This window comes from Pelodiscus sinensis, unplaced genomic scaffold (assembly GCF_049634645.1).
Source record: "Pelodiscus sinensis isolate JC-2024 unplaced genomic scaffold, ASM4963464v1 ctg77, whole genome shotgun sequence".
NCBI lineage: Eukaryota > Metazoa > Chordata > Testudines > Trionychidae > Pelodiscus > Pelodiscus sinensis.
This window is the reverse complement of record NW_027465809.1, coordinates 465,837-491,336: the sequence shown is the minus strand read 5'-3', so window position 1 is coordinate 491,336 and position 25,500 is coordinate 465,837. Positions and strand designations below refer to the sequence as shown.

At 48.1% G+C, this 25,500-nt stretch overlaps 1 protein-coding gene across 5 annotated transcripts in view; it reads right to left on the bottom strand.

Annotated features, from left to right (window-relative positions):
- The window catches only part of LOC102447238 (unconventional myosin-X-like), a 311,005-nt gene that overhangs the window by 7,531 nt on the left and 277,974 nt on the right, over positions 1-25,500 (bottom strand). For 4 of the 5 annotated variants that reach the window (XM_075914469.1, XM_075914465.1, XM_075914467.1 and 1 more), the window contains 3 exons: positions 24,585-24,708; positions 19,185-19,634; positions 8,851-9,042 (listed from right to left, as the gene is read on the bottom strand). In XM_075914469.1, coding sequence (XP_075770584.1) covers positions 8,851-9,042; positions 19,185-19,634; positions 24,585-24,708 — 766 coding nt within the window. The remainder of the gene's footprint in view (positions 1-8,850; positions 9,043-19,184; positions 19,635-24,584; positions 24,709-25,500) is intronic. The other variant, XM_075914468.1, reaches the window with a different exon arrangement.

Sequence of the window (25,500 nt, the reverse complement as noted above, 5' to 3'; positions counted from 1 at the left end):
AGTAGGAAGTAGCCCAGGGCGGGGAATTGTTCTCCTGGCGCTCAACGTGTTGCGGCAGGATTCTCTGCTGAGCAGGCAGTGAATTGCACCACTGCCAACAGGGCCCTGAGCTGGGACCCGGTGGTGTGGGAGGGCCCGGGTCCTCCTACCTCCTCTTTCTCCACCATAGCTAGCCTGTGGGGGTGAAGTTTTCCAACAGACCTCTGGACTAGGTTTCTAGGCCGTATTACCCCTAGTAAGGGGGCTCCATGTATAGACTCTGGCTGCTAGGCTATATTACCCTAGGGAAGGGGATGTGACTCGAGGAGCCTCTGAAGATATGTTGCCCCTTTACAGTCCTGACCAACCATAAAGCGTAGTAACTGCCTGTGATGAGAAGCAACTGAAATATCAAAGTGTTCTTCAGACTGAGGGCAATGTATCAGTCTGAGATTCAGGGATGGGATGATCGATGCCAGGGTCACCATCTCGAATTTGGCCTTGGCGATGAAGGCATTGAGCTCCCAGAGGGCTAGAATGGGTTGAAACCCTCCTTTTGCCTTGGGAACCAGGACATACCGGGAGTAGAAACCCCCTGCCCATGAATTCCTGGGAGACCACTTTGGCCACCCCAAGACTCAGGAGCTGCAGCACTTCCTCTCAGAGGAAATGCTCATGAGAGAGATCCCTGAAGGAGAACAGGGTAGGGGGATGGGCGGGAAGGGAATGAAAGGAAGGGGATAAAATATCCCTTCCCCACAGTCTCTAGAACCCATTGGTCTGAGGTAATGGATCCTCAAGGCCCTGTGGAAGGGAAATGAACGATCCCGGAACTGGAAGGGGGAGGCTGGTAGGCTGTCCTTGGGCATACCCTCAAAACCCCTGATGGAGCCCCTGGGGCTTATTAGAGGGGCCCTGATCCTGATTCAAGGGAGGGCGGGAACGATGCCTATTGTTTCTTCCATTCCCATTCTTCCCCTTATGGTGAGGGAAATCAGGTCTTGAGCCCTGTTGGGCAGGCCTGGGGGGATTCCTACCCAGGAGGGAATGCCTCTGGAAGGCCAGAATGTAAATCCTGAGAGATTTCAGGGTGGCCCAGGTGTCCTTAAGGCCATGCAGATGCTGATCGGTCTGTTTGGAAAAGAAGGACGGCCCTTCAAAGGTGAGGTCCTTAATGGTGCTCTGGAGTTCAGAAGGCACTGCAGACCCCTACAGCTACAAACTGCATCATGAGATGAGTCTCATGGCCATGGCGCATCCCGCCGCATCTGCTTGTAAGGCTGCCTGGGAGATTATCCTGCCCTCCTTGGCGAGGGACTTGAACTCTGAGCGGGAGTCCCTGGGAAGCAGCTCAGCAAATTGGTCCATAGTTGCCCAAATATTGTACACATAGTGACTCAGCAGAATCTACTGGTTTGTGATGCGGAGCTGCAAGCCTCCTGAGGCATCGGTCTTTATACCCAGGAGAGCCATCTTTTTGGCCTCCCTGTTTTTTGGTGACACACCCAGTTGGCTTTGTCTCTGTCTCTGGTTGACCGCCTGAACAAACAGTGACCCTGAGGGTGGGTGCAAGAAGAGATGTTCATTCCCCTCCTGTGGCACAAAGCTTCTCCACACAGCCTTTTTATTGGTTGGTGGGATAGAGGCAAGGGTCTACCAGAGGGTCTTTGTGATTTTTGTTAATGGGCAAGGCCACTCTGGTAGGGATGTCGGATTGGAGGATGTTGACCTTGGGTCCGAATTCTCCAACACTGTCAGCCTGAACTCCTAGGCTTTGGGCCAGGTTATAGAGGAGGTCCTGATGTGAGCTAGAATTCATAGCTGGCATGGATGGGAGGGCTCCACCGAGAGCCTCAGTGGGCGAGGCGGACAGCGACCTCTTCGTGCCCACAGCCCCCGAGTCATGAAAGTGTCTCTGATAGCCAGAATGGGCCTGTAATGGGGCCTGAGAAGCCACCAACGATGCCACCATAGAGGGCTGGGCAGCAGATGGGCCCCTCTCTACCAATGGCCCAAGTGAGGCTTGACCCGGAGGGAGATACTGCCCTGACATCAGGGAGCAGATTAGTGGGGTTGACGACGAGGGAGCCTTGGGTCCCGAGTAGACCGACCCTAGCCCAGAGGGACCCACACCCTGGCCTTGGTGTTAGACCCAGGGAGTCCAGAGTGGCCACTGCAAAGGCACCTGTAACTGAGGGGGTCAAGGCTGTTGCAAAACTGGTACCGGGGGGGGCTTGTGGCCAAGGCTGGTGCTGCGGCTCGGCAGGATGTGCTGATGTACTGCGTTGCTGGGAGTAAGATCGGTGCCGTGTCCTTGATCTGGAACCCCATGAAGACCAAATTGATTCCGCCTCCGAATCGCTCAAGTACTCAGACATTGACCAGTGTGGTGCAGTAGCGGTGGCAGTGGGCGACCCCCATCGTGGGGCATATAGTGGCATTGATTCGGGCTTCCTCCGGTGCCGAGGGGGAGATGGAGGCATGGCTGAGGGTGATGCCGGACCACTCGGCTCTGCATCTGAAAGCTACGGCGCCTGGGCCAGTGCTGACTCCAGTGCCAGTGCTTAAGTAGAGGCTCAGTGGAGTAGGGTGCCCTCTCACCTCTGGGGCTGGAGCGTAAGGCTCCGCTGTCGAGGCATGGTGCTGTCTGGTATCCCGCTTTTTAGCTGGCCCAGTGCCAAAATTGAGGATGATGTTAATTCATTCAAGTCCCTTGCTGCCTCAAAAGTGTCTGGAGTGGAGGGAGGGCTCCGGGAGATCCATCACTGGACTGGAATGCTGTTGACTTGACCATGATGGTCCAGGGGCCGAGGTCTCTGGTGCCACGTGCCCTGCCTGGGGATACATGGAGGACACACACCTCAAAGGAGACCTGCCTGTGCTAGGTCTCCTCCTCTTCTGCAGCACCGGGGACTGAGACCGGTGCCGAGGCCTGCGCAGCACCGGAGAGGCGCATGAGTGTCTAGCTGCCTCCCGCTCCCAAGTCGGTGCACTTTGGGTTGACAGTGCCAGGCTGGATGCTGGTGCCAGATGCAGTGCCACCTCCATGAAGATGATCTTGTTTCCCTCTCTCGTTTACTGTGTGGCTTAAAGCCTTCGCAGATCTTACAGACCTTAGATAGATGCTCTGAGGGGGTCCCGTGGCACTTCTCACAGGGCTTGAAGCCTTGGGGCCTAGGCATACCCCACCAGATGGACCTGGGGACTCCAAGCAAGCCCTGCACCTAAACCTATGTTCAAAGTACTGCACTTTACTACTAACGACTATCAACTGCGAGAAAGAACATGAACTGTGTAAACATTAATGACTAAATAAACAACTAACAAGAACTGCTAAGAGGCGCTTGTAGAGCAAGAGCAAAGCACGGGACCCTTGCGAGCGGTAAGAAGGAACGGAGGGAGTGGAGGGCCAGCAGGGGTATATATAGGTGGATATATTGGCACCCCTCCAGGGGGCCAGCCTGCTGGCCCAACGGATACTGCTAAGGGAAAATCTTCTGACGATGTGTGCCCACACACCTACGTGGAACAGACATGAGTCTTCACTAGAAGATGGTCTATTGACTCTGGCCACTAGGCTGTACTGCCCTGAGATAAGGGCTAACATCAACTTTTGCCATTAGGCTAAACTACCCTAGACCAAGGGTTACTATTTCCAGACTAAAAGGGATGCAGATGATCCTTCCGCCAGCCAGCCAGCCAGTGTCCGCACACCTGGGTACCCTCACCCCAGGGACAGGGTGAGTGTACCCAGCAACAGATGGGTAGGTGTTCCTGAGCCCCAATATGTCCGTGGAAGGTGTATGATGGGAAACCTTAACTTGAATTTCCTTCTGGAGCAGAATGCAAGACATTTCTTATTCTGGTCTGAGGCACTGTGACGTAGTTGGCTTTTCCCCTTTGCTATGTTGTGTGTCTTACTGTCTTTTATGAATACAGGCAGTCCCCGGGTTACGTACAAGATAGGGACTGTAGGTTTGTTCTTAAGTTGAATCTGTATGTAAGTCGGAACTGGCATCAACCGCAGCTGAATCTGGACGCCAGTTCTGACTTACATACAGAATCAACTTAAGAACCCCAGGCGTCCCCAAGTCAACTGCTGCTGAAACTGATCAGCGGCTGATTCCAGGAAGCCTGGGGCAGAGCAACTCTGCCTCGGGCTTCCTGTAGTCAGCCGCTGGTCAGTTTCAGCAGCGGCTGAATCAGGACGCCTGGGGCAAAGCAGCTGGGGTGCTGCCGGGTTGGTCTGGAGCGGTGCTGCGGGACCAACCCGGCAGCCCCCAGCTGCTCTACCCCAGGGGTAGGCAAGAAAAGCCTGGTCTGCTGGGGGGGGGGAGGGCAATAGCTGCACCCCCCCCCCCCCAGCAGACCAGGGAGACGGGGGTGGCGGGACCGCCCAAGTCGTCCACGGCTTTGCTCCGTCTCCCTGGTCTGCTGACCTGGGAGACGCAGAGCAAAGCCGCAGAGCACGCGGGCAGCGGGACAGTCCAGCGCCGCGGCTGTCCCACTGCTGGCATGCTCTGCGGCTTTGCTCCCCATCTCCCTGGTCTGCTGGTCAGACCAGGGAGACGGGGAGCAAAGCCGCGGAGCACGCCCACAGTGGGACAGCCCAAGCGCGCCAGGGCTGTCCCGCTGCGGGCGTGCTCCGAGGCTTTGCAGGGAGGCAGCGGGACAGTCCAGGCGCGCCGCGGCTGTCCCACTGCTGGCGTGCTCTGCGGCTTTGCTCCCCATCTCCCTGGTCTGCAGGGAGACGGGGAGCAAAGCCTTGGAGCACGCCCGCAGCGGGACAGCCCAGGCGTGCTTGGGCTGTCCCCCTGCGGGCGTGCTCCGTGGCTTTGCTCCCCGTCTCCAGACCAGCAGACCAGGGAGATGGGGAGCAAAGCCTTGGAGCACGCCTGCAGCGGGACAGCCCAGGCGCGCTGCGGCTGTCCCACTGCGGGCGTGCTCCGAGGCTTTGCTCCCTGTCTCCCTGCAGACCAGGGAGACGGGGAGCAGCTTTTCTCACCCCGGAGGATGGGGGCGGCGGACCGCGGCGCATCTGGGCGTCCCGCCGCTCCCGTCCTCCAGGGCGAGAAAAGCCCCGTTCGTAACTGCGGATCCGACATAAGTCGGATCCGCGTAACTCGGGGACTGCCTGTATATGATTTGTAGTTGTTCCGGAATTAGATCCAGATTTATGTTGGAATGAGTATGTTCCTGGAGGCTCTTAAGGCACACCAGTGTGTGTACAAGGCCAGCCAGGTGGAGGCACCACCATTTTACATTTATTACAAGCAAGGGACTGGATAGGGATTTCCCCAACTAAACACCATCACTGCTGGGGTGCTCAGGATCTCTTTTGGGTTAAAACATCAGGCACCCAGGCACACCTGTAAGTGTGACCTGCTCCCCAGTAACTCAGGGAGGAAAAGGGGGGTTACATATATGTTGCATAATTTAAAAATAAACTGTTTATGAGTGTGTAAGTAAGGGCTGGGGATAGCAAGTGATGGACAGGAGGAGAATAGAGAGGGCGGGGCTTCAAGGAAGGGGCGGGGCAGTAGATCTTCGCCTGTTCTGAGATTTAAAAAGTGATCTTGGGTGTAAAAAGGTTGGAGACCCCTGCTGTAGACCATACTCTCAGGCTAGGGGCCTCTACCCTGGGAAGCAGTAATTCTGGAAAAGATGTGTGTGTGCATAATCACCTGAACAGGAACTACCTGTCTGGCCAAAAGACTAATGTGAACCTTATGTCCGCAAACAGGGAATCTTGGGGAGGGGCAGAGAGGTCATGTTACTGGTGTGACTGCTGTTGGAATCCTGTGCCCAGTTCTGGTGTCCACAACTGAAGGATGGTGTTAAATTGAAGAGGGTTCAGAGAAGACCACAAGAATGATTAAAGAATTAGAAAACATGCCTTACAGTGATTGATTTAATGAGCTCAATCTATTTAGTTTAAGAAAGGGATGGCTAAGTGGTGACTTGATAATAGTCTTTAAGCACCTACATGGGGGACAAATATTCTACCTAGCAGAAAAAGGAGTAGTAATATCCAATGGCCTGAAGGTGAAGTTAGATAACTTCAGACTGAAATAAGGCCAACTTTTAACAGTGCAGATAGCTAACCATTGGAACCATTTACCAAGGGTTGTGGTGGATTCGCTATCACTGGCAATTTTAAGGTCAAGACTGGGTGTTTTCCCAAGAAATCTGCCCTAGTAACTTGTAGTGGCAGTTCTATGGCCTGTTAGGCAGCAGTCAGATTAGATGACCTGGAGCTGAGCTGATGTGTGCTCAGAAGGAACAGCAATGAATCCAGGTGGATCAGGGACTGAAGAATCAGAAATGTTACTTGTACTTATCACAACTGCAATGTTTACAGTCTCACAGGGCTTACTGTGGTTTGTGCCAGCATAATTACTACTCAGATTCCTTGCCAGGCTCAGTAGTTCTATCCCATTCAACATGAAAGTTCAAGGAGGAAGACAGCATTTTGATTTGCCTGAAAGTCTGGAAAGCAGAAATCCAAAGGTTTTCACAACATTAAATTTCTCTTCAGTTTCCCCCAAATGTCTTCACCGTCAGTCTCCATATTGTGCTACGAAAGCCTTGCAGATGCTGACACACTGACTTCCCTTGGGGGCCACTCAGAGCAGGGATTCGAGGGAGAAGAATGAAGCTCACATGGTTCTGTTGGGAGGGAACTGTCACTTTACTACTGCATTTCTACAGTTCATGTACTATTGGTTACTATAGCACCAATAGGCCTGTAGAGATGATGTAAGTCACCCTCACTCTGTATGTGGGTTGTTTTAATTGGCTTTTCACATCCTGGAAGGGCATGAGGAGCAAGGAAGCCCAAGGGACATCCAAGCCCACAAATGCTACATTAATGAAGTGTTTTGCATGTTAAATGAGAATCAGCATATTTTATCTTCCTTCAAGAAATGCTGGGCAGTTACAAGGTTCTTTGATGGATATCAAACCTCATGGATAAGGGAGAAGAGGTGGACGTTGTATGCCTAGATTTTCATAAGGCATTTGACACAGTCTTGCATGACCTTTTTATCAATAAACTGGGGAAATGCAACCTAGATGGGGCTACTATAAGATGAGTGCATAACTGGCTGGATAACCTTATTCAAAGAGTAGTTATAAACGGTTCATAGTCATGCTGGAAGGGCATAACAAGTAGGATTCTGCAGGGGTCAGTTTTGGGAACGGTTCTGTTCAATGTCTTCATCAACGATTTAGATATTGGCATAGAGAGATGCTTATTAAGTTTGTAGCTGATACCAAGCTGGGACGGTTTGCAAGTGCTTTGGAGGACAGGGTCATAATTCAAAATGATCCAAACTGGAGACATGGTCTGAGGTAAATGGGATGAAGTTTAATAAGAAAAAAATGCCAAGTGCTCCACTTACGAAGGAACAATCCATTTCACCCATTCAGAATGGGAAGCGACTGTCTAGGAGTACTGCAGAAAGGGATCTAGGGGTCACGGTGGACCACAAGTCAAATATGGGTCAACAGTGTGACACTGTTGCAAAAAAAGCAAACATGATTCTGGGACGCTATTGAGGGGTATGCTCCCCTCGGGTGGATTCCCACAGTCAAAATCCTCCACGGGTCCACTTATCAGTGTCTGTAGTGCCCAATGGCTGGAGTCTGAGTCACAGATCCCCCTCTATGGCGTCAGTGCAGCTCAGCAGCCTAAGTCCCTATAGTGCTTCCCTCCCTATCGGGGTCACTACGGCCCTGATGCCCAGTCTTAGTAGCACTCCCCTCTATTAGGGTAAATACAGCCCTGGGGTCTAGTCCACAGGCTTCAGGAACTACCTCTTCCTATGAGCACTGCGGATGGAGGGGCGGAGAGGGAAGATGGCCCTCCCACTCCACCAGGTCCCAGCCCAGGGCCCTATGGCAGTGACTTGGTCCACTGCTTGCTCAGCGGGGGCTCCCTCCCCTCAATGTGCTGGGCTCTCGGGGCTGTAACTCCCCGCCCTGGGCCACTTCCTGCCGCCCCACGCGTCTCTCTGCCGCTGTACCTCCCCCCTGCCGCCGGGGCCGCGGTGGTTGCGACTGGGGCTGTAGTGGCTGCTGCGTCAGGTCGGGCTGTGTCTGCTCCTCCAGCTCTGGAGCTCGCTCAGCAGGTCTCTCCCCTTCTGCAGTCAGCCCTGAGTGAGCTGCCTCAGGGCCTTTTATACTCAAGCTCACTTGTGAGCATGCCCAGCAAGGCCGTGGGGGATGGGTGCTTTCAGCCAGCTGGGCCCAGACCACAGTCTGTTCTACAGTCGCCCCGTCGCAGATGCATTAACAGGAGGTGAGCAAGACGCAAGAAGTCATTCTGCCACTATACTCTGTACTGATTAGGCCTTAATTGGAGTATTGTGTCCAGTTCTGGGCACATTTCAAGAAAGATGTGGAAAAACAGGAGGTCTAGAGAAGAGTGTCAAAAATTATTAAAGGTCTAGAAAACATGAGCTATGAGGGAAAGCTGAAGGAATTGGGTTTAGTTTAGAAAAGAGAAGACTACAAGGGGAAATGAGAGCAGTTTTCAAGTATCTAAAAGAGTGTTACAAGGAGAAGAGAGAAAAATTGTTCTCCTTGGTCTCTGATGATAAGAAAAGAAGCAATGGGCTTAAATTGCAGCAAGGGAGATTTAGGTTGGACATTAGGAAAACCACCCTGACAGTAAGGAAGTTTAAGCCCTCGAATAAATTGCCTAGGGAAGTTGTGTAATTTCCATCACTGGAGATATTTAAGAACAGGTTGGATAGGCATCTATCAGGCATCTGTTAAGTTCAAATCTTTGGTTCTAGTAAATCACAGTAATAATGGAACTCAGAGAGTTACAGTACATGCACAGCAGGAACATCCTGTTACACATACCTGAGAGGTTTCAAAGAACATCTCTCGCTCATCCACTGTAATTTTGAAGGTGTTGGGTTGTGGAGCTCCGAAGAAAACAATGTGCTCATACTGGAAAGTTTCCAGTGCTTTAGGATCTCCCCGTTTGTATACAGACACATTCTCTGTGCTGATGCCAAGCCACAGATCATTCGGAAATCCACCTTCCTTACACTGTAGAAAACAAAAACCTCATATTAACAGCAGTGATCCAAGTGGGAAAGAAAACTCAGAAACACACCTGCATTGTAGATCTGAGGGCACGTCTACACTTGGAACTAGGGGTATAATTCCCAGCCTCTGGAGACATACCCTCATTAGTTCTGATTGAGCTGGCAAACTAAAAACCAGCAACATAGGTTTGGCAATGCAGGCAGATGGAAGGGCTAGCACCCCATGCACATACAGAAAGCATCTAGGCCCTCACACTGAGCTAGTGTGGGTATATCTCTTTGGGCTGGGAAGTGTAGACATACCCTGAGTTAAACAGTTGAGCAGAGGAGTTTGGAGCAAACAGCATAGAATATTTCTGAGTGGTTCCCTCTGTACTCACTCTCCTCTTTCCTTTTAGTTTTGTAACCCTATGAGGTGGAGATCTTATTAATCTTATTTGTTTAAGAACGAATTAAAATGCATATTTTTTAAAAAATCAAACACACTGAAGGACCTGAGAGCTCTTGCTCCCTCTAGACACCGTAATACTCCTCCTCAATAGGAGAAATAGGACTTCAGTAGTGGAGTCCTACAATACTCCTGCTGGGGGGAGCCATGACATCTCCCACATCCAGTGCTTTCACCAACCTCATCTAGTGCCTTCTGCTGTGAGAAACGGATCAATTTATTTCCACATCTAGAAATCATTAACACCAGTTCCTATTAGGAAGAGCTTGGAGTGGGCCTGCTGCTAGCTCCCACAACCAAAACACCTACCTCAGTTTTCAGGGTTTCACATGTACGTGACACTGCATCAAAATGCTGCCCAAGATTCCCCAGTTTCTGTGGAACTGCTGTCCTAAAGTCTGTGGCAAAATGAAAATTCTGCAGCAGCTTAAAGCAAATGTGTAAATATTCATAAACAGTTATTTTACTGAGGTACACTCTGCAGAGTGATGTACTGCACCACTGCCTGTATTACTCATTTAAAAGCCTCCTTGGGAGTGTCTCCCACTTGAAAGAACAGCATGTGATGGAAAATCATCTCCCTATTTTGTACCTTCCTTTCTCACACCACCACATTCTCAGGCCAGGAAAGATCCCAAGCTATCTCTCTCTGTTTCAGAATGGGAGCCTTCCTGTTTCCCTTCCCACCCAGCCAAACACTCACTGGTATTTAAAATATAAAAAAAATATGTAAAAGTATAACAAGAAAAGCTGAAAAGGAGTCTGAAAAGCAGCTAGCCAAAAACTCAGAAAGTAAGAGCAAAATGTTTTTAAGTACATCAGAAGCAAGAAAAAAAAAATAATGGAGATTGCCTATCTCCTAGAACTGGAAGGGACCTTGAAAGGTCATTGAGTCCAGTCCCCTGCTTTCACAGCAGGACCAAGTACTATCCCTGATGAATTTTTGCCCCAAATCCCTAAATGGCCTCTGCAAGGATTGAACTCACAACCCTGGGTTTAGTAGGCCAATGCTCAAACCACTGAGCTATCCCTCCTCCCACTGTTAAACAGCCAGTGGGGCCCCTGGATGATCGAGATACCAAAGGAGCACTCAAAGACGATAAAGTCATTGCAGAGAAACTAAATGAATTATTTGCTTTGGTATTCACAGCTGAGAATGTTAGGGAGAGCCACAAACCTGAGCCATTCTTTTTGGGCCACAAGTCTGAAGAATTGTCCCAGATTGACATGTCATTTAGAGTAATTTTGGAACAAACTGATAAACTTAACAGCAACAAGTCACTGGGACCAGATGGCATTCACCCAAGAGTCCAGAAAGAACTCAAATGTGAAACTGCAGAACTATTAACTGTGGTTTGTAATCTATCCTTTAAATCAGCTTCTGTACCCTAATGACTGGAAGATAGCTAACGTGATGCCAATATTCAAAAAGGGCTCTAGAGATGTTTAGTAATAAGAGGACCGACAATGAAGGCCTGGTGTGAGGCCTAAGGCCTGAACAACAGTCAACGCTTTGCTATCATAAAGCAAAGCTAAGCTGCGAGCAAAAGGCAGGTCCTGCTCACAGAAACTCGGCAAGGACAGGGCTGCTGATAGTACACACACATACCTAGGAGGTACTAGGCATAGGCCGTTCACGTAAACATTCCAGGAGGTTGGTAACAGAACATCTCGCTGCAGAAATAGCTTGGTACCAGTACACTCCCCATAAATAACAGGGACATATCAACCCATATCAACTTTAAACTAGGTTCGACGGGGACAGGTGAGCAAAGCCCACAGGTAAGTGCTGAATGTGCGGGACTGGGAGATGGGTTGGAAATGGGGGGGACTACGGCCTATAATGGCAAGGAGAAAGGAGGGTCAGGGCACAACAGGGAGGCAAGATCAAATCAGTATCTTAGATGCCTATATACAAATGCGAGAAGTATGGGTAATAAGCAGGAAGAACTGGAATTCCTAACAAATAAATACAACTATGATATCATTGGTATTACAGAAACCTGGTGGGATGGGACGCACGATTGGAATGTTGGTATGGAAGGGTACGGCTTGCTCAGGAAGGACAGACAGGGAAAAAAGGGAGGAGGGGTTGCCTTGTATATTAAAAATGTACACACTTGGACTGAAGTGGAGATGAACGTAGGAGATAGCTGTGTAGAGAGTCTCTGGGTTAAGCTAAAACAGGTAAAAAATGAGGGTGATGTCATGCTAGGAGTCTACTACAGGTCACCTAGCTAGGTGGAAGAGGTGGATGAGGCCTTTTTTAAACAATTAACAAAACTATCCAAAGCCCAAGATTTGGTGGTGATGGGGGACTTCTACTATCCAGACATATGTTGGGAAACTAACACAGCGGGGCACAGGCTATCCAATAAGTTTCTGGACTGCATTGGAGACAACTTTCTGTTTCAGAAGGTTGAAAAAGCTACCAGAGGAGAAGCTGCTCTGGATTTGATTTTAACAAATAGGGAGGAACTAGTTGAGAACTTGAAAGTGGAAGACAGTATGGGGGACAGTGATCATGAAATAATAGAGTTCATGATCTTAAGGAAAGGTAGAAGGGAGACCAGCACAATTGAGGTAATGGATTTCAGGAAGGCAGATTTTGATAAGCTCAGAGAACTTGTAGGTAAGGTCCCATGGGAAGCAAGACTGAAGGGAAAAACAACTGAGGAGAGTTGGAAGTATTTCAAAGGGACGTTGTTAAGGGCCCAAAAGCAAACAATTCCGCTGTGTAGGAAAGATAGACCAGCAAAAGACCAGCTTGGCTTAAAAGGAGATCTTGCATGATCTCAAAATAAAAAAGGAGTCCTATAAAAAATGGAAACTAGGACAAATAACAAAGGATGAATATAGGCAAGCAACACGGGAATGCAGGGGCAAGATTAGAAAGGCAAAGGCACAAAATGAGATCAAACTAGCTACAGGCATAAAGGGAAACAAGAAGACCTTTTATAAATACATTAGAAGCAAGAGGAAGACCAAGGACAGGGTAGGCCCACTGCTCAGTGAGGAGGGAAAAGCAGTAACAGGAAACTTGGAAATGGTGGAGATGCTCAATGACTTCTTTGTTTCGGTCTTCACCGAGAAGTCTGGAGGTGTGCCTCACGTAGTGAATACAAGCAGAGAGAGGGTAAGTTTAGAAGATAGGATAAACAAAGAACAAGTTAAAAATCACTTAGGAAAGTTAGATGTCAGCAAGTCACCAGGTCCTGATGAAATGCATCCCAGGGTACTCAAGGAGCTGATAGAGGAGGTATCTGAGCCTTTAGCTATGATTTTTGAAAAATCATGGCAGACAGGGGAGATTCCAGAAGACTGGAAAAGGGCAAATATTGTGCCCATCTATAAAAAGGGGAATAAGAACAACCCAGGAAACTACAGACCGGTCAGTTTAACGTCTGTCCCAGGGAAGATAATGGAGCAGGTAATTAAGGAAATCATATGCAAACACTTGGAAGGTAATAAAGTGATAGGGAATAGCCAGCATGGGTTTGTGAAGAACAAGTCATGCCAAACTAATCTGATAGCTTTCTTTGATAGGATAACGAGCCTTGTGGATAAGGGAGAAGTGGTGGATGTCATATACCTAGACTTTAGTAAGGCATTTGATACGGTCTCGCATGATATTCTTATTGATAAACTAGGCAAATATAACTTAGATAGGGCCACGATAAGGTGGGTGCATAATTGGTTGGATAACCGTAGTCAGAGAGTTGTTGTTAACGGTGCTAAATCCTGCTGGAAAGGGATAACAAGTGGAGTTCCGCAAGGGTCTGTTTTGGGACCCATACTGTTCAATATCTTCATCAATGATGTAGATATTAGGATAGAGAGTACGCTTATTAAGTTTGCAGATGATACCAAACTGGGTGGGGTTGCAACTTCTTTGGAGGATAGGGACATAATTCAAAATGACCTTAGCAAGTTAGAGAAATGGTCAGAGGTAAACAGGATGAGGTTTAATAAAGAGAAATGCAAAGTGCTCCACTTAGGAAGGAACAATCAGTTCCATACATACAAGATGGGAAGCAACTGTCTAGGAAGGAGCATGGCGGAAAGGGACCTAGGGGTCATAGTGGAGCACAGGTTGAATATGAGTCAACAGTGTGATGCTGCTGCAAAAAAAGCAAATATGATTCTAGGTTGTATCAACAGGTGTGTTGTAAGCAAAACTCGTGAAGTCATTCTGCCGCTCTACTCTGCACTAGTTAGGCCTCAGCTGGAGTACTGTGTCCAGTTCTGGGCGCCACATTTCAAGAAAGATGTGGAGAAATTGGAAAAGGTACAGAGAAGAGCGACAAGAATGATTAAAGGTCTAGAGAACATGACCTATGGAGCCAGGCTTCATGAACTGGGCTTGTTTAGTTTGGAAAAAAGAAGATTAAGGGGGGACATGATAGCGGTTTTCAAATATCTAAAAGGGTGTCACAAGGAGGAAGGAGAAAATTTGTTCCTCTTGGTTTCTGAGGACAGGACAAGGAGTAATGGGCTTAAAGTACAGCAGGGGAGGTTTAGATTGGACATTAGGAAAAAATTCCTAACTGTCAGGGTGGTCAAATATTGGAATAAATTGCCAAGGGAGGTGGTGGAATCTCCCTCTCTGGAGATATTTAAGAACAGGTTAGATAGACATCTGTCAGGGATGGTGTAGACGGAGCTTGGTCCTGCCTTGAGGGCGGGGGGCTGGACTCGATGACCTCTCGAGGTCCCTTCCAGTCCTATGATTCTATGAACCCAGGTTCAATACAGGGTCGAGATGACAACATAATGGACAGTGATGTTTTGATCAAACCACCATAAACAAGGTAATGGGAGGACTCTAGGTATGTCAGGGGGTGTCAACCAAATACATTTAAGGGTGGTACCTTGATACTTAAGAAGTGACGTATAACTTGTTTGTGTCTGTGTATAAAAGTGTCTCTCAGAGGGGCTGTTTTGTCCAGCCTAGGGGACAGCGGAAACTCCTGGCTGCTAACTGAGCTGAGTCCATTGCCAGGGCTTGCGTATGTACTAGTGTAAACAAGAAACCTGGTTCCAGTGCCTTCACACCTTGTCTGATTTGTGGTCATGGGAGGCTCTTAGAAGTCTGCGGTGTTGGCTACCTGCGCAGAACCTGCACAGCATTCGGAAAGTGCACAAGTATTCGGAGAGAGCACACGCATTGCACGCAGCTGAATGGTTATCAACACTGAAGGGAACAGAACAGATGCCAAAGCACTACACCGGTGGTGGCGTCTGACAACAAGATGATCCTGGGATGTTAACATGAAGGGGAAAGGAGTCCAGGACAGCTGGCAGTATTTTAAAGAAACCTTATTGAAGGCACAGAAAGAAACCATCCCGACACGTAGCAAGAGAGGCAAACATGGTAGGAGACCGGATTGGCTTACAGGGGAAATCCTTGGTGAACTTAAGCACAAAAAGGAAGCTTACAAAGAGTGGAAACTTGGACAAATGACCAGGGAGGAGTTTAAATGTATAGCTTGAGAATGCCGGGAGGTTATCAGGAAGGCGAAAGCGCAAATGGAATTGCGACTGGCTAAGGATGTGAAGGAGAACAAGAAAGGTTTCTACAGGCATGTTAACAAGAAGAAGGTGATCAGAGAGGGTGTGCGGCCCCTAATGGATGAAGGAGGTAACCTAGTGACAGATGATGTGGGGAAAGCTGAAGTACTCAATGCTTTCTTTGCCTCTGTATTCACGGACAAGGTCGGCTCCTGGACTTCTGCGCCAAGTGACGCAAGATGGGATGAAGATGGACAGCCTGTGGTGGGTAAAGAACAGGTTAGGAACTATTTAGAAAAGCTAAACGTACATAAATCCATGGGTCCGGACTTAGTGCATCCGAGGGTACTGAGGGAGTTGGCAAATGTCATTGAGGAGCCTTTGGCTATTATCTTTGAAAAGTCGTGGAGATCGGGAGAAATCCCGGATGACTGGAAAAAGGCAAATGTAGTGCCCATCTTCAAAAAAGGGAAGAAGGATGATCCAGGGAACTACAGGCCGGTCAGTCTTACCTCGGTTCCTGGAAAAATCATGGAAGGGATCCTTAAGGAATCCATATTGAGGGACTTGGATGAGAGGAAAGGGATTAGGAATAGTCAGCATGGATTCACAAAGGGCAAGTCGTGCCTGACCAATCTGATTAGCTTCTATGATGAGGTAATTGGCTCGGTGGACATGGGGAAGTCAGTGGATGTAATATACCTTGACTTTAGCAAGGCTTTTGATACGGTCTCCCACAATATTCTTGCCAGCAAGTTAAGGGATTGTGGATTGAATAAATGGACGGTAAGATGGATAGAAAGATGGCTAGAAGGCCGGGCCCAGCGGGTACTGATCAATGGCTCGATGTCAGGATGGCGGTCGGTTTCTAGCGGAGTGCCCCAAGGTTCGGTTCTAGGACCGGTTTTGTTCAATATCTTTATTAATGATCTGGATATGGGGATGGATTGCACCCTCAGCAAGTTTTCGGATGACACTAAGCTGGGGGGAGAGGTAGATATGCTTAAGGGCAGAGATAGGGTCCAGAATGACTTAGACAAATTGGAGGATTGGGCCACAAGAAATCTGATGAGGTTCAACAAGGACAAGTGTAGAGTCCTGCACTTGGGACGGAAGAATCCCAAGCATAGTTACAAGCTGGGGACCAACCGGTTAAGTAGTACTTCTGCAGAAAAGGACCTGGGGGTTACAGTGGATGAGAAGCTGGATATGAGTCAACAGTGTGCCCTTGTAGCCAAGAAGGCTAATGGCATATTAGGTTGCATTAAGAGGAGCATTGTCAGCAGATCCAGAGATGTCATCGTTTCCCTTTATTCGGCTTTGGTGAGGCCACATCTGGAGTATTGTGTCCAGTTCTGGGCCCCCCACTACAAAAAGGATGTGGATGCATTGGAGAGGGTACAGCGGAGGGCAACCAAAATGATTAGGGGGCTGGAGCATATGACTTATGAGGAGAGGCTGAGGGAGTTGGGTCTGTTTAGTCTGCAGAAGCGAAGAGTGAGGGGGGACTTGATAGCAGCCTTCAACTTCCTGAAGGGAGGTTCCAAAGAGGATGGAGAGAGGCTGTTCTCAGTAGTGACAGATGGCAGAACAAGGAGCAATGGTCTCAAGTTGTGGTGGGAGAGGTCCAGGTTGGATATTAGGAAAAACTATTTCCCTAGGAGAGTGGGGAAGCACTGGAATGGGTTACCTAGGGAAGTAGTGGAGTCTCCATCCCTAGAGGTGTTTAAGTCTCGGCTTGACAAAAGCCCTGGCCGGTTTGATTTAGTTGGAATTGGTCCTGCCTAGAGCAGGGGGCTGAACTTGATGACCTTCTGAGGTCTCTTCCAGTTCTATGATCCTGGCAATTACAGACCTGTAAGTCTAATGTCAGTACTGAGCAAATTAGCTAAAACTATTTTAAAGTATAAAATTGTCAGACACAGAGATGAACATAATTTGTTGAGGGAAGTCATCATGGATTCTGTAAAGGGAAATCTTGCCTTACTAATCTTCTAGAGTTCTTTGAGGGGATCATTAAGCATGTGGACAAGGGGGAAACCAGTGGATATAGAGTATTAAGATTTGCAGAAAGCCTTTGCCAAGGTCCCTCCCCAAAGGCTCTTAAGTAAAGTAAGTTGTCACGGGATTAGAGGGAAGGTCTTTTCATGGATGGATAACTGGTTAAAAGACAGGAAACAAAGGGTAGGAATAAATGGTCAGTTTTCAGAATGGAGAGAGGAAACTAGTGGTGTCCCCTAAGAGTCAATACTGGGACCAATCCTATTCAACCTATTTACAAATGATGTGGAGAAAAGGGTAAACAATGAGGTGGCAACATTTGCAGATGATACTAAACTGCTCAGGATACTTAAGACCAAAGCAGACTATGAAGAGCTTCAAAAAGATCTCACCAAACTAGATGACTGGGCAAGAAAATAGCAATTGACATTTAATGTTGATAAATGTGAAGTAATGCACATTGGAAGAATAATCCCTACTATACATACAATATGGAGTCATCGTGGATAGTTCTCTGAAAACATCCACTCAGTGTGCAGTCAGTCAAAAAATCAAATAAAGTGTTAGGAATCATTAAAAAAGGGATAGAGAATAAACCACAGAATATCTTATTGCCTCTCTATAAAACCATGGCATGCCACATCTTGAATACTGTGTACGGATGTGCCTCATCTCAAAAAAGATGTTGCCATTGGAAATGGTTCAGAAAAGGGCAACAAACATGATTAGGGGTTTGGAATGGGTGTCATATGAAGAGAGATTAAAAATACTTGGACTTTTCAGCTTAGAAAAGAGGAGAGTAATGGGGATATGATAAAGGCCTATAAAATCATGACTGGTGTGGAAAAACTGAATAAGGAAAAATTATTTACCCGTTCCCATAATAAAAGAACTAGGGGTCACCCAATGAAGTTAATAGGCAGGAGGTTTAAAACAAACAAAAGGAAGTTTTTCTTCATGGAGCGCACAGTCAACCTGTGGAACTCCTTGCCAGAGCATGTTGTGAAGACCAGGACTTTAACAGATTTCAAAAAAGAACTAGATACATTTATGGCGGTTAGGTCCATCAATGACTATTAGCCAGGATGGGAAGGAATGGTGTCCCTAGCCTCTGTTTGTCAGAGGCTGGGAATGGATGACAGGAGAGGGATCACATGATGAATACCTGTTCTGTTCACTCCTGTGAGAGGGTGTCTGCCCTGCACTGGCCCTTTAAGGGCAAAAACACAGCCCTGAGTTAAAGCTGAGAGCCACACCTCAGCTGAGGCAGTTACTGCTAATTAGGGACCAGCTGGGGGCTATATAAAGAAGGGCTCCTCAAGGGAGAGAGGAAGACTTGCTCTTCTCTGGCTGGAGAGCAGGAGGGATCTGGCTGCTGGGAAGCAGGTGGCTTCCTGGAGGTAGAGCAGTGCGGGGGAAGCTCTTGCCAGGCAAGCTCCCAGACTGCAGGGCCTGAGGCTACTAGGGCTGCAGAGAGGCAGGCAAAGGCAGCAGGTCCACACCCTCTTGCCGATGATGAGTGGCGATTAGACTGCACTTTGCCCTGAGGCAGGGGCTAGATGAAGACTGGCAGTAGGTCACCAAGGCAAGAAGGGTACAGGGGAACTGGGTGTTCCCTGGGAGGGGAGGACCCCAGAGTACAGAGACTGATTTAAAACCCCTGGAAGGGGGCCAAGAATTACTGGAGTGGGCACTGCTGGAAGGCAGTGTCTTGAAGAGGACGCCGTGGTCTGGGAGCAACATGGGTCCGGAAGGGAGTGTGTGGAGTAAGGGCATGGGGGAGATACTGGCAGAGGAAGGAGCCCTGTAAGTGTGTGAGCTAATTCCCTGGGCTGCCGGAAGGAAGCACCGTGGCAGTGAGTCCACTCCGTGACAACTCCCTTTGGGGCATCTGGCACTGGCCATTGTTGGCAGACAGGACACCAGGCTAGATGGACCTTTGGTCTGACCCAGCCTGGATGCTCTTATGTCTAGACTAACCGCAGTGTTTGTTTGGTACTCTCTACCTTGCCCGAGTAAGTGTATGGTGCAGTAGGCATTAGTGCGCTGATAGCAGAATCACACCCAGTGCAGGAGAATGTTAACAAGAGTTTCTCTCTGACATCCAATGTAACACAACATTTTTCATCCCTTAGAGTGATGCCTGCTTGGACAGTAGTTACCTGAATTTATATACCTCTCACCTCCACATCAAAGAGTGTTGACCCATAGCCTGGCCATTCTTTTACAATGGACATGTATTTCACCATGGCCTGGTGCTGAGAGAGTCCCTGCAACTTGCTCCATTTCTGCACTATGCTGGCCCGAGCAGCTGAGAGCTCTTCCTTCACCCACATTTCCATCATCTGCTCTTCTTCTACCTTCTGCTTTTTTACTGAGCCTGTCTTGAAACCACGTTTCAGTGTTCCTTCGAGAAAGCTGGTCCGTCTCCTCTCCAGAGCATGACTGGCTGTGCTGCTACTCTTGGTTGAGTGCAGGATTTTGGATTTTAGCCTGTTCACAGGATAAATGCCATCAAGGGTCCAGGTGATTTTCGAATAGTCTCCATGAAGGTACTGCAGCCTTAAGGCTGCCAAGTGCTGCAGTGTCTCTTCTGGGGCAGGGAAGTGTCCATCAATAAGATTTTCATGAGCCTGTAAATGTAAAAAAACCCAACCTCTATAATTTATGTCTTGTGTGTCCATTTATGGTGCTCAGCCTTTTGGTATCTGCCCCAGCAACTCACCAATCCCAGACTGAGGTGTCAGAGGAGGTTTTGGAATAAATTGATAAACTAAACAGTAACAAGTCACCAGGGCCAGCTGGCATTCAGCCAAGAGAAAGAGCTCAAAAGTGAAATGGTGCAACTACTTGGGATGTAAACGACCAGTTGACTACTCGATAAGCAAATGTTTATGGGGTAGTCAAGTAGGAACTTGATTAGTTGCTTCCCCCTCCACCCTTGCAGCCTCTATCAGAGAGAGGCAGCAAGGGGGGGGAGCAGGCTTAAAACCTGGTTCCCCCTCCAGCACCATCTCCATGGGGGGCAGGGAGCAGCAGGGAAACGGCATGAGCAGGGATTGAAACAGTCCTGCTTGCGCTGGTCCCACTGCTGCTCCCCTCCCTTTGGAAGAGGCACAGGGGGGAACGGAGACAGCAGGGACTGCTTTGCTCTTGGTGCGGGTTCCTGCTGCCTCTCTCCCTTTTAAATATATAGGAGCTGCTCCGGCTCCTGTACATTTCAAGGAAGAGAGGCAGAGGGAACCCACTGCCTCTCTCCTTTGAAATATACAAGAGTTGCGGGTGGCTCTTGTACATTTCAAAGGGAGAGGCAATGAAAGGGAAGATAAATGTTAATGTATAAAAAGTAATTCACATTGAAAACATAATCCCATATAATATTATGGGGACTAAATTAACTACTACCACTTAGAGACGTCTTGGAGTCATTGTGGAGAGTTCTCTGAAAACATCCACTCAGTGTGCAGCAAACAGAATGAGAGGAATCATTAAAAAGGGATATAGAATAAGACAGAGAATATCTTACTAGGGATGTAATAGTGTAGTTGATTAACCGATAAGCAAAAGCGGATAGATTAATGCTATAAACAACATGTCCAGAATTGCTCCCCTTCTCTCCAGTAAATTTTCAGTCCTGGCTTGTGATGGGTCCAGGACCTACCCTTGCTGCGACTCTGCATTTAAAGTGTATTAGGAGCTGGCCAGGTAGGCAGCCTGGCTCAGTCCTGATTCTCGCTGGATCCAGGAGCTCAGACATCCCCTGGACAGGAGCTGCTGCCACCCTGCACTGATGCCTCTGTATCAGAGGCAGCAGCGCAAGGCAACAGGCAGATGGTCTGCAAGGGGGGCTGGTTTTTAAACTGGCTCCCCTCGTGGACCAGCACCTGCCTGGCACCCCACACTGCTGCCTCTGACTCAGAGGCAGCGGTCTAGAGCGGTAGGGAGCTCCTCAGGAGTGGGGCCAGAGTGCACTGGCTGCTGGCTCTGTCCCCAGGTGCTATAAAATAGTTGAGTAACTGATAAAAATCCATGAGATTAATCGACTATTCAATTAACTGATATTTAAGATCCCTATATCTTACTGCTTCTCTGTAAAACCATGGTACGCCCATATCTTGAATACTGCGTACAGATGTGGTCGCCTCATCTCAAAAAGATATATTGGCATTGGCAGGGCTTGACAAGCGGGGGTGAGCCTTGCTCGCCAGCTACGCGGTTTGGCGCACTGCGCATGCGCTGATCATGCTGTGGCGCCGTGCCGGGCTAAAATCTACTCGCCACGGGAGAGTAGATTGCCCTAACTGTTGAGCCCTGGGCATTGGAAAAGGTTCAGAAAAGACAACAAAAATTTCTTCCACTATTTGATCTGAGGAAGTGGGTCTGGCCCATGAAAGCTCATCACGTAATAAACCATCTTGTTAGTCTTTAAAGTGCTACATAGTCCTGTTTTTTGTTTCAGCTACACCAGACTAACATGGCTACATTTCTATCACTATGTTGAGAGAAACAGCGAAGCTCAGAACTAGTGTCTGCCAGCTACTTGTACTCGGCATGGCAAAATCACAGAGTGAAGCAACGGAAGAGTAAGATTTCTGGAAAATGAGTTTTGGTGATTTCAGAAATACAGTGAATAACACAAGTATTAAAATCTACTAGTGGGAAGTTTGTGAAGTCTTCAAATACGCCATAAAGAATATCCCCAAAAGCTGTTGCAAAGCAGATGGAGCAGCGATATACGTAATATAACAAACACCAGCACACAAAAAGCAAAGATATGAAAGTGTGAGAAAGCGCCTTCTCTGCTTTGGTGGGTCCCATGCTTATGGTCAGACTGCTCGCCTTAGAGGCTCACAGCGGCCCCAAGTTTGACCATTTTCCCCAAGGGCAGAAACCTGCCTTTTACTTAACCATACTCTTCATTGGCCAGCATGGGGGAAAGGGAGAACAATCTCCCTAGCCTTTGCTATCCAAGTCAACTTTCCCATGACAGGCAGGGAGTTGGTGAGATGGGGAAGGGGGACCAGGTTCCAGCTCAGGAACCCTGTAGATAACAGCTGTCTGCAGCGTCTTATCAACTAGCTATGTGACAGTTATGATTCCTTGGTAGGCATCCAGTAAGACTAATCAGAACACCTGAGGCCAATTAAGAACCAGTTGAGAGTGGCTAAAAAGAGTTCCACTTCTGTTAGCTCAGTGCACAGGAGGCATTACGGAGATCTATGGAGGATCTCGGAGAAGCAAACACAAGCCAGTACCAGAAGGAAGAACCTGCAGTTAGGAAGGTGCTGGGGAAGGTCGTGGGGAAGTGGCCCAGGGATTCGTAGCTGCCAAGCAGCTATTATCAGAGACATTACAGATAGCTGCTATCAAAGGGTCCCTGGGCTGGAATCTGGTGTACAGGGTGGGCCCAGGTCCTTCCCCAACTCCCCATTTCAGTACTAGAAAAACACTGGCTTTGGTACAAGAGTTTGTCCTGCCCTGTACCACTGGGAGGGGCCACAAAGAATGAAGTTTGGTTCCCCTCTTTTCCCCAGGCTTGCCAATGATGAGAGTAGCTCAACAAACTGCAAGCTGGTGTCTAAACTGCCTCCTAAAGTGCAGGACCCACCAAGTTTGAGGAGGATTGTTGTCAGTGTACACCTTTGTCTAGTCACTTTTTTAGTATATTTTTACAAAAAAGATATCAAGTTTGTCCTGCCACATTTAATTTTTGCAATCCCCAGTTCTACTTTTGTCTTGCCGTTCTGTTGTCTTCATCACATTTGTTTCATTATTTTGCTAGGGAGAAATTTGACTTACAAGACAAGAATCTGACTGAGGACAAGAATGACCAACATTCTCTTTACTTTTCCCCACGGTACTAGATTAGCATTTCTCTAGGCTTTTCCCTTTTGTGCAAGACTACTCAGACATAATTGCCTGCAACAGTCAGGATTTTAGCTAATACCCTTGACGCTGCAAATGTCTGCCACCAGGTTAAGGCACTTATGTCCAGCCCTCCCTATCTGTGTTTTATCAGGAGGTGCTCTACAGGACTTTCCTTCTTAACCCATTTCAAAATGATTCTCTATATTTTTGTTGAAGACAGATATTAAAAGCATTTCAGGACTTCCTCCCTCTGGAGTCCTCATTTCATTTCACCTCTTTACTTTCTCTGTTCCAGAAAGGCTCTTCTTTCCTTCTGTGCAGTTCGGCTTTGCCAATGGACCATGGCTCCAGGTTCCCTTCCTACCCACTATCCCTAATCATACAACCATGAAAGGAAACTTCCTCTTCTCCAACAATGTGACCCAACTGGTTCTCAGAAAGGCATGAATTCTCCCACACCAGTCTTGCCAACACGTGACATGAATGTACGTGTCATAGAATTGTAGGGCTGGAAGAGACCTCAGGAGATCAAGTCCAGCCCCCTGCCCAAAGCAGGACCAGCCCTAATTAAATCATCCCAGCCAGGGCTTTGTCAAGCCGTGACTCAAAAACCACTAGGGATGGAGATTTCACCCCCTCCCTAGGGAACCCAGCCCAGCGCTTCCCCACCTGCCTAGGGAAAGAGTTTTTCCTACTATCCAACCTAGACCTCCTCCGCTGTAACTTGAGACCATTGCTCCTTGTTCTGCCATCCCTCACTTCTGCGAACAGCCTCTCTCCATCCTCTTTGGAACCTCCCTTCAGGAAGTTGAAGGCTGCTATCAAATGCCCCCTCACTCTTCGCTTCTGCAGACTAAACAGACCCAAGTCCCTCAGCCTCTCCTCGTAAGTCATGTGGCTCCTGCCCCCTAATCATTTTGGTTGCTCTCCACTGGACCCTCTTCAATGCATCCACATCCTTTCTGTAGTGGGGGGCCCAGAACTGTACGCAGTACTCTAGATGTGGCCTCACCAGTGCTGAATAAAGGGGAATAATGACTTCTCTAGATCTACTGGCAATGCTCCTCCTAATGCACCCTAATATGCCATTAGCCTTCTTGGCTACAAGGGCACACTGTTGACTCATAACCAGCTTCTCATCCACTGTAATCCCCAGGTCCTTTTCTGCTGGACTGCTACGTAGCCAGTCGGTCCCCAGCCTGTAACTCAGGATTGTTCCATCCCAAGTGCAGGACTCTGCTCTTGTCCTTGTTGAACCTCATCTGATTTCTTTTGGCCCAATCCTCCAGTGTGTTTAGGTCACTCTCGACTATATCCCTACTTTACTTATGTCTGTCTGTCTTACTTTTGGCCCTACCCTCGAATGTATCTACCTCTCCCCAAGCTTAGTGTCATCCGCAAACATGCTGAGGGTGCAATCCATCCCCTCCTCTAGGTCATTAATAATGATGTTGAACAAAACTGGCCCTAGAACCAATCCTTGGGGCACTCCACTTGAAACCAATTGCCAACCAGACCAAACTGTTGGTCACTACCCTTTGGGCCTGACAGTCTGGCCAGCTTTCTATCCACCTTACGTTCCTTTTATCCAATCCATACTTCCTTAACTTGCTGGCATGAATATTGTGGAAGACCGTATCAAAAGCTTTCCTTCCCTCTCTACTTATAGCTGCCTGCCCATGCATCCTTAAAAATCCCCCCCTCCTTACATTTACCTGCTCAAACATGAAGGCAAATTCTACCCCCTCTTTGGGAACATTCTCAATATCCAAGAAGCAATAGAGTTTAAAATACAGCTGCCACTGTCCTTCCTCATCCTCTTCCTCAGAGCCAGCCAGTCTGTAAAGCAGGGAAGAGAAGGAAAAAACAAGTGAGCATCCCGAATGAGTCATCCTCAATCCCGCTGTATAATGCAAGGCTCTCACCAGGAGAGAACAAATAATGATTTGCCAGGACAGTCCATGACCTTCCTGTAACTGATTTGCCAGGATAGTAATGAACACTCTAGCTGCCTCCCCATGTGGGATATTGACTCAAAAGCATGCGAGGCTATGAAGTGCACTAGAACTTAACTATGTCCTTAGACTGGTGATTCCAGGTCAAGAGGCAGGCACAGAATACTCCTGATGTTTAAGATTTTTGATCATTAAGATTATTTTGTGCTAATGAAAGATGCTTGTTCAACAATCTTGCTTACTGAAGTCTTATCTGAATTTGCAAAATAGGTATAGAGCAGACTATGGTAATGTCAACATCTTCCATGTCTCCCTCTGCCCGTATGCCTTACTCCTGCTCTGGAGGGACCAACCCCAGGGGTAAGTGTCTACTCTGTCCCTCCACCTCTCTTCTGCGATGGATAACAAGGGAACAATTAGTAGTTCTGGTTGTGACCTGGACTTCATCTCCCACACTAGACTGAGCACCCTAAATTATGTAACTGAGCAAACAGTAACCATTTTCACTTGCTACTGACCTATGCCAAACGGGAGCCAACAACCATTCTATCAAATCACAGTTTAAGGGAAGCGTACTTGCACATGCTGCTTTTGAGTGCAATTGCCTCATCTCATGTGCAAATGGCCAGGTAGGTGTCTAAATAGCAATTTATAACTTCAAATACCTGTTTAGCAG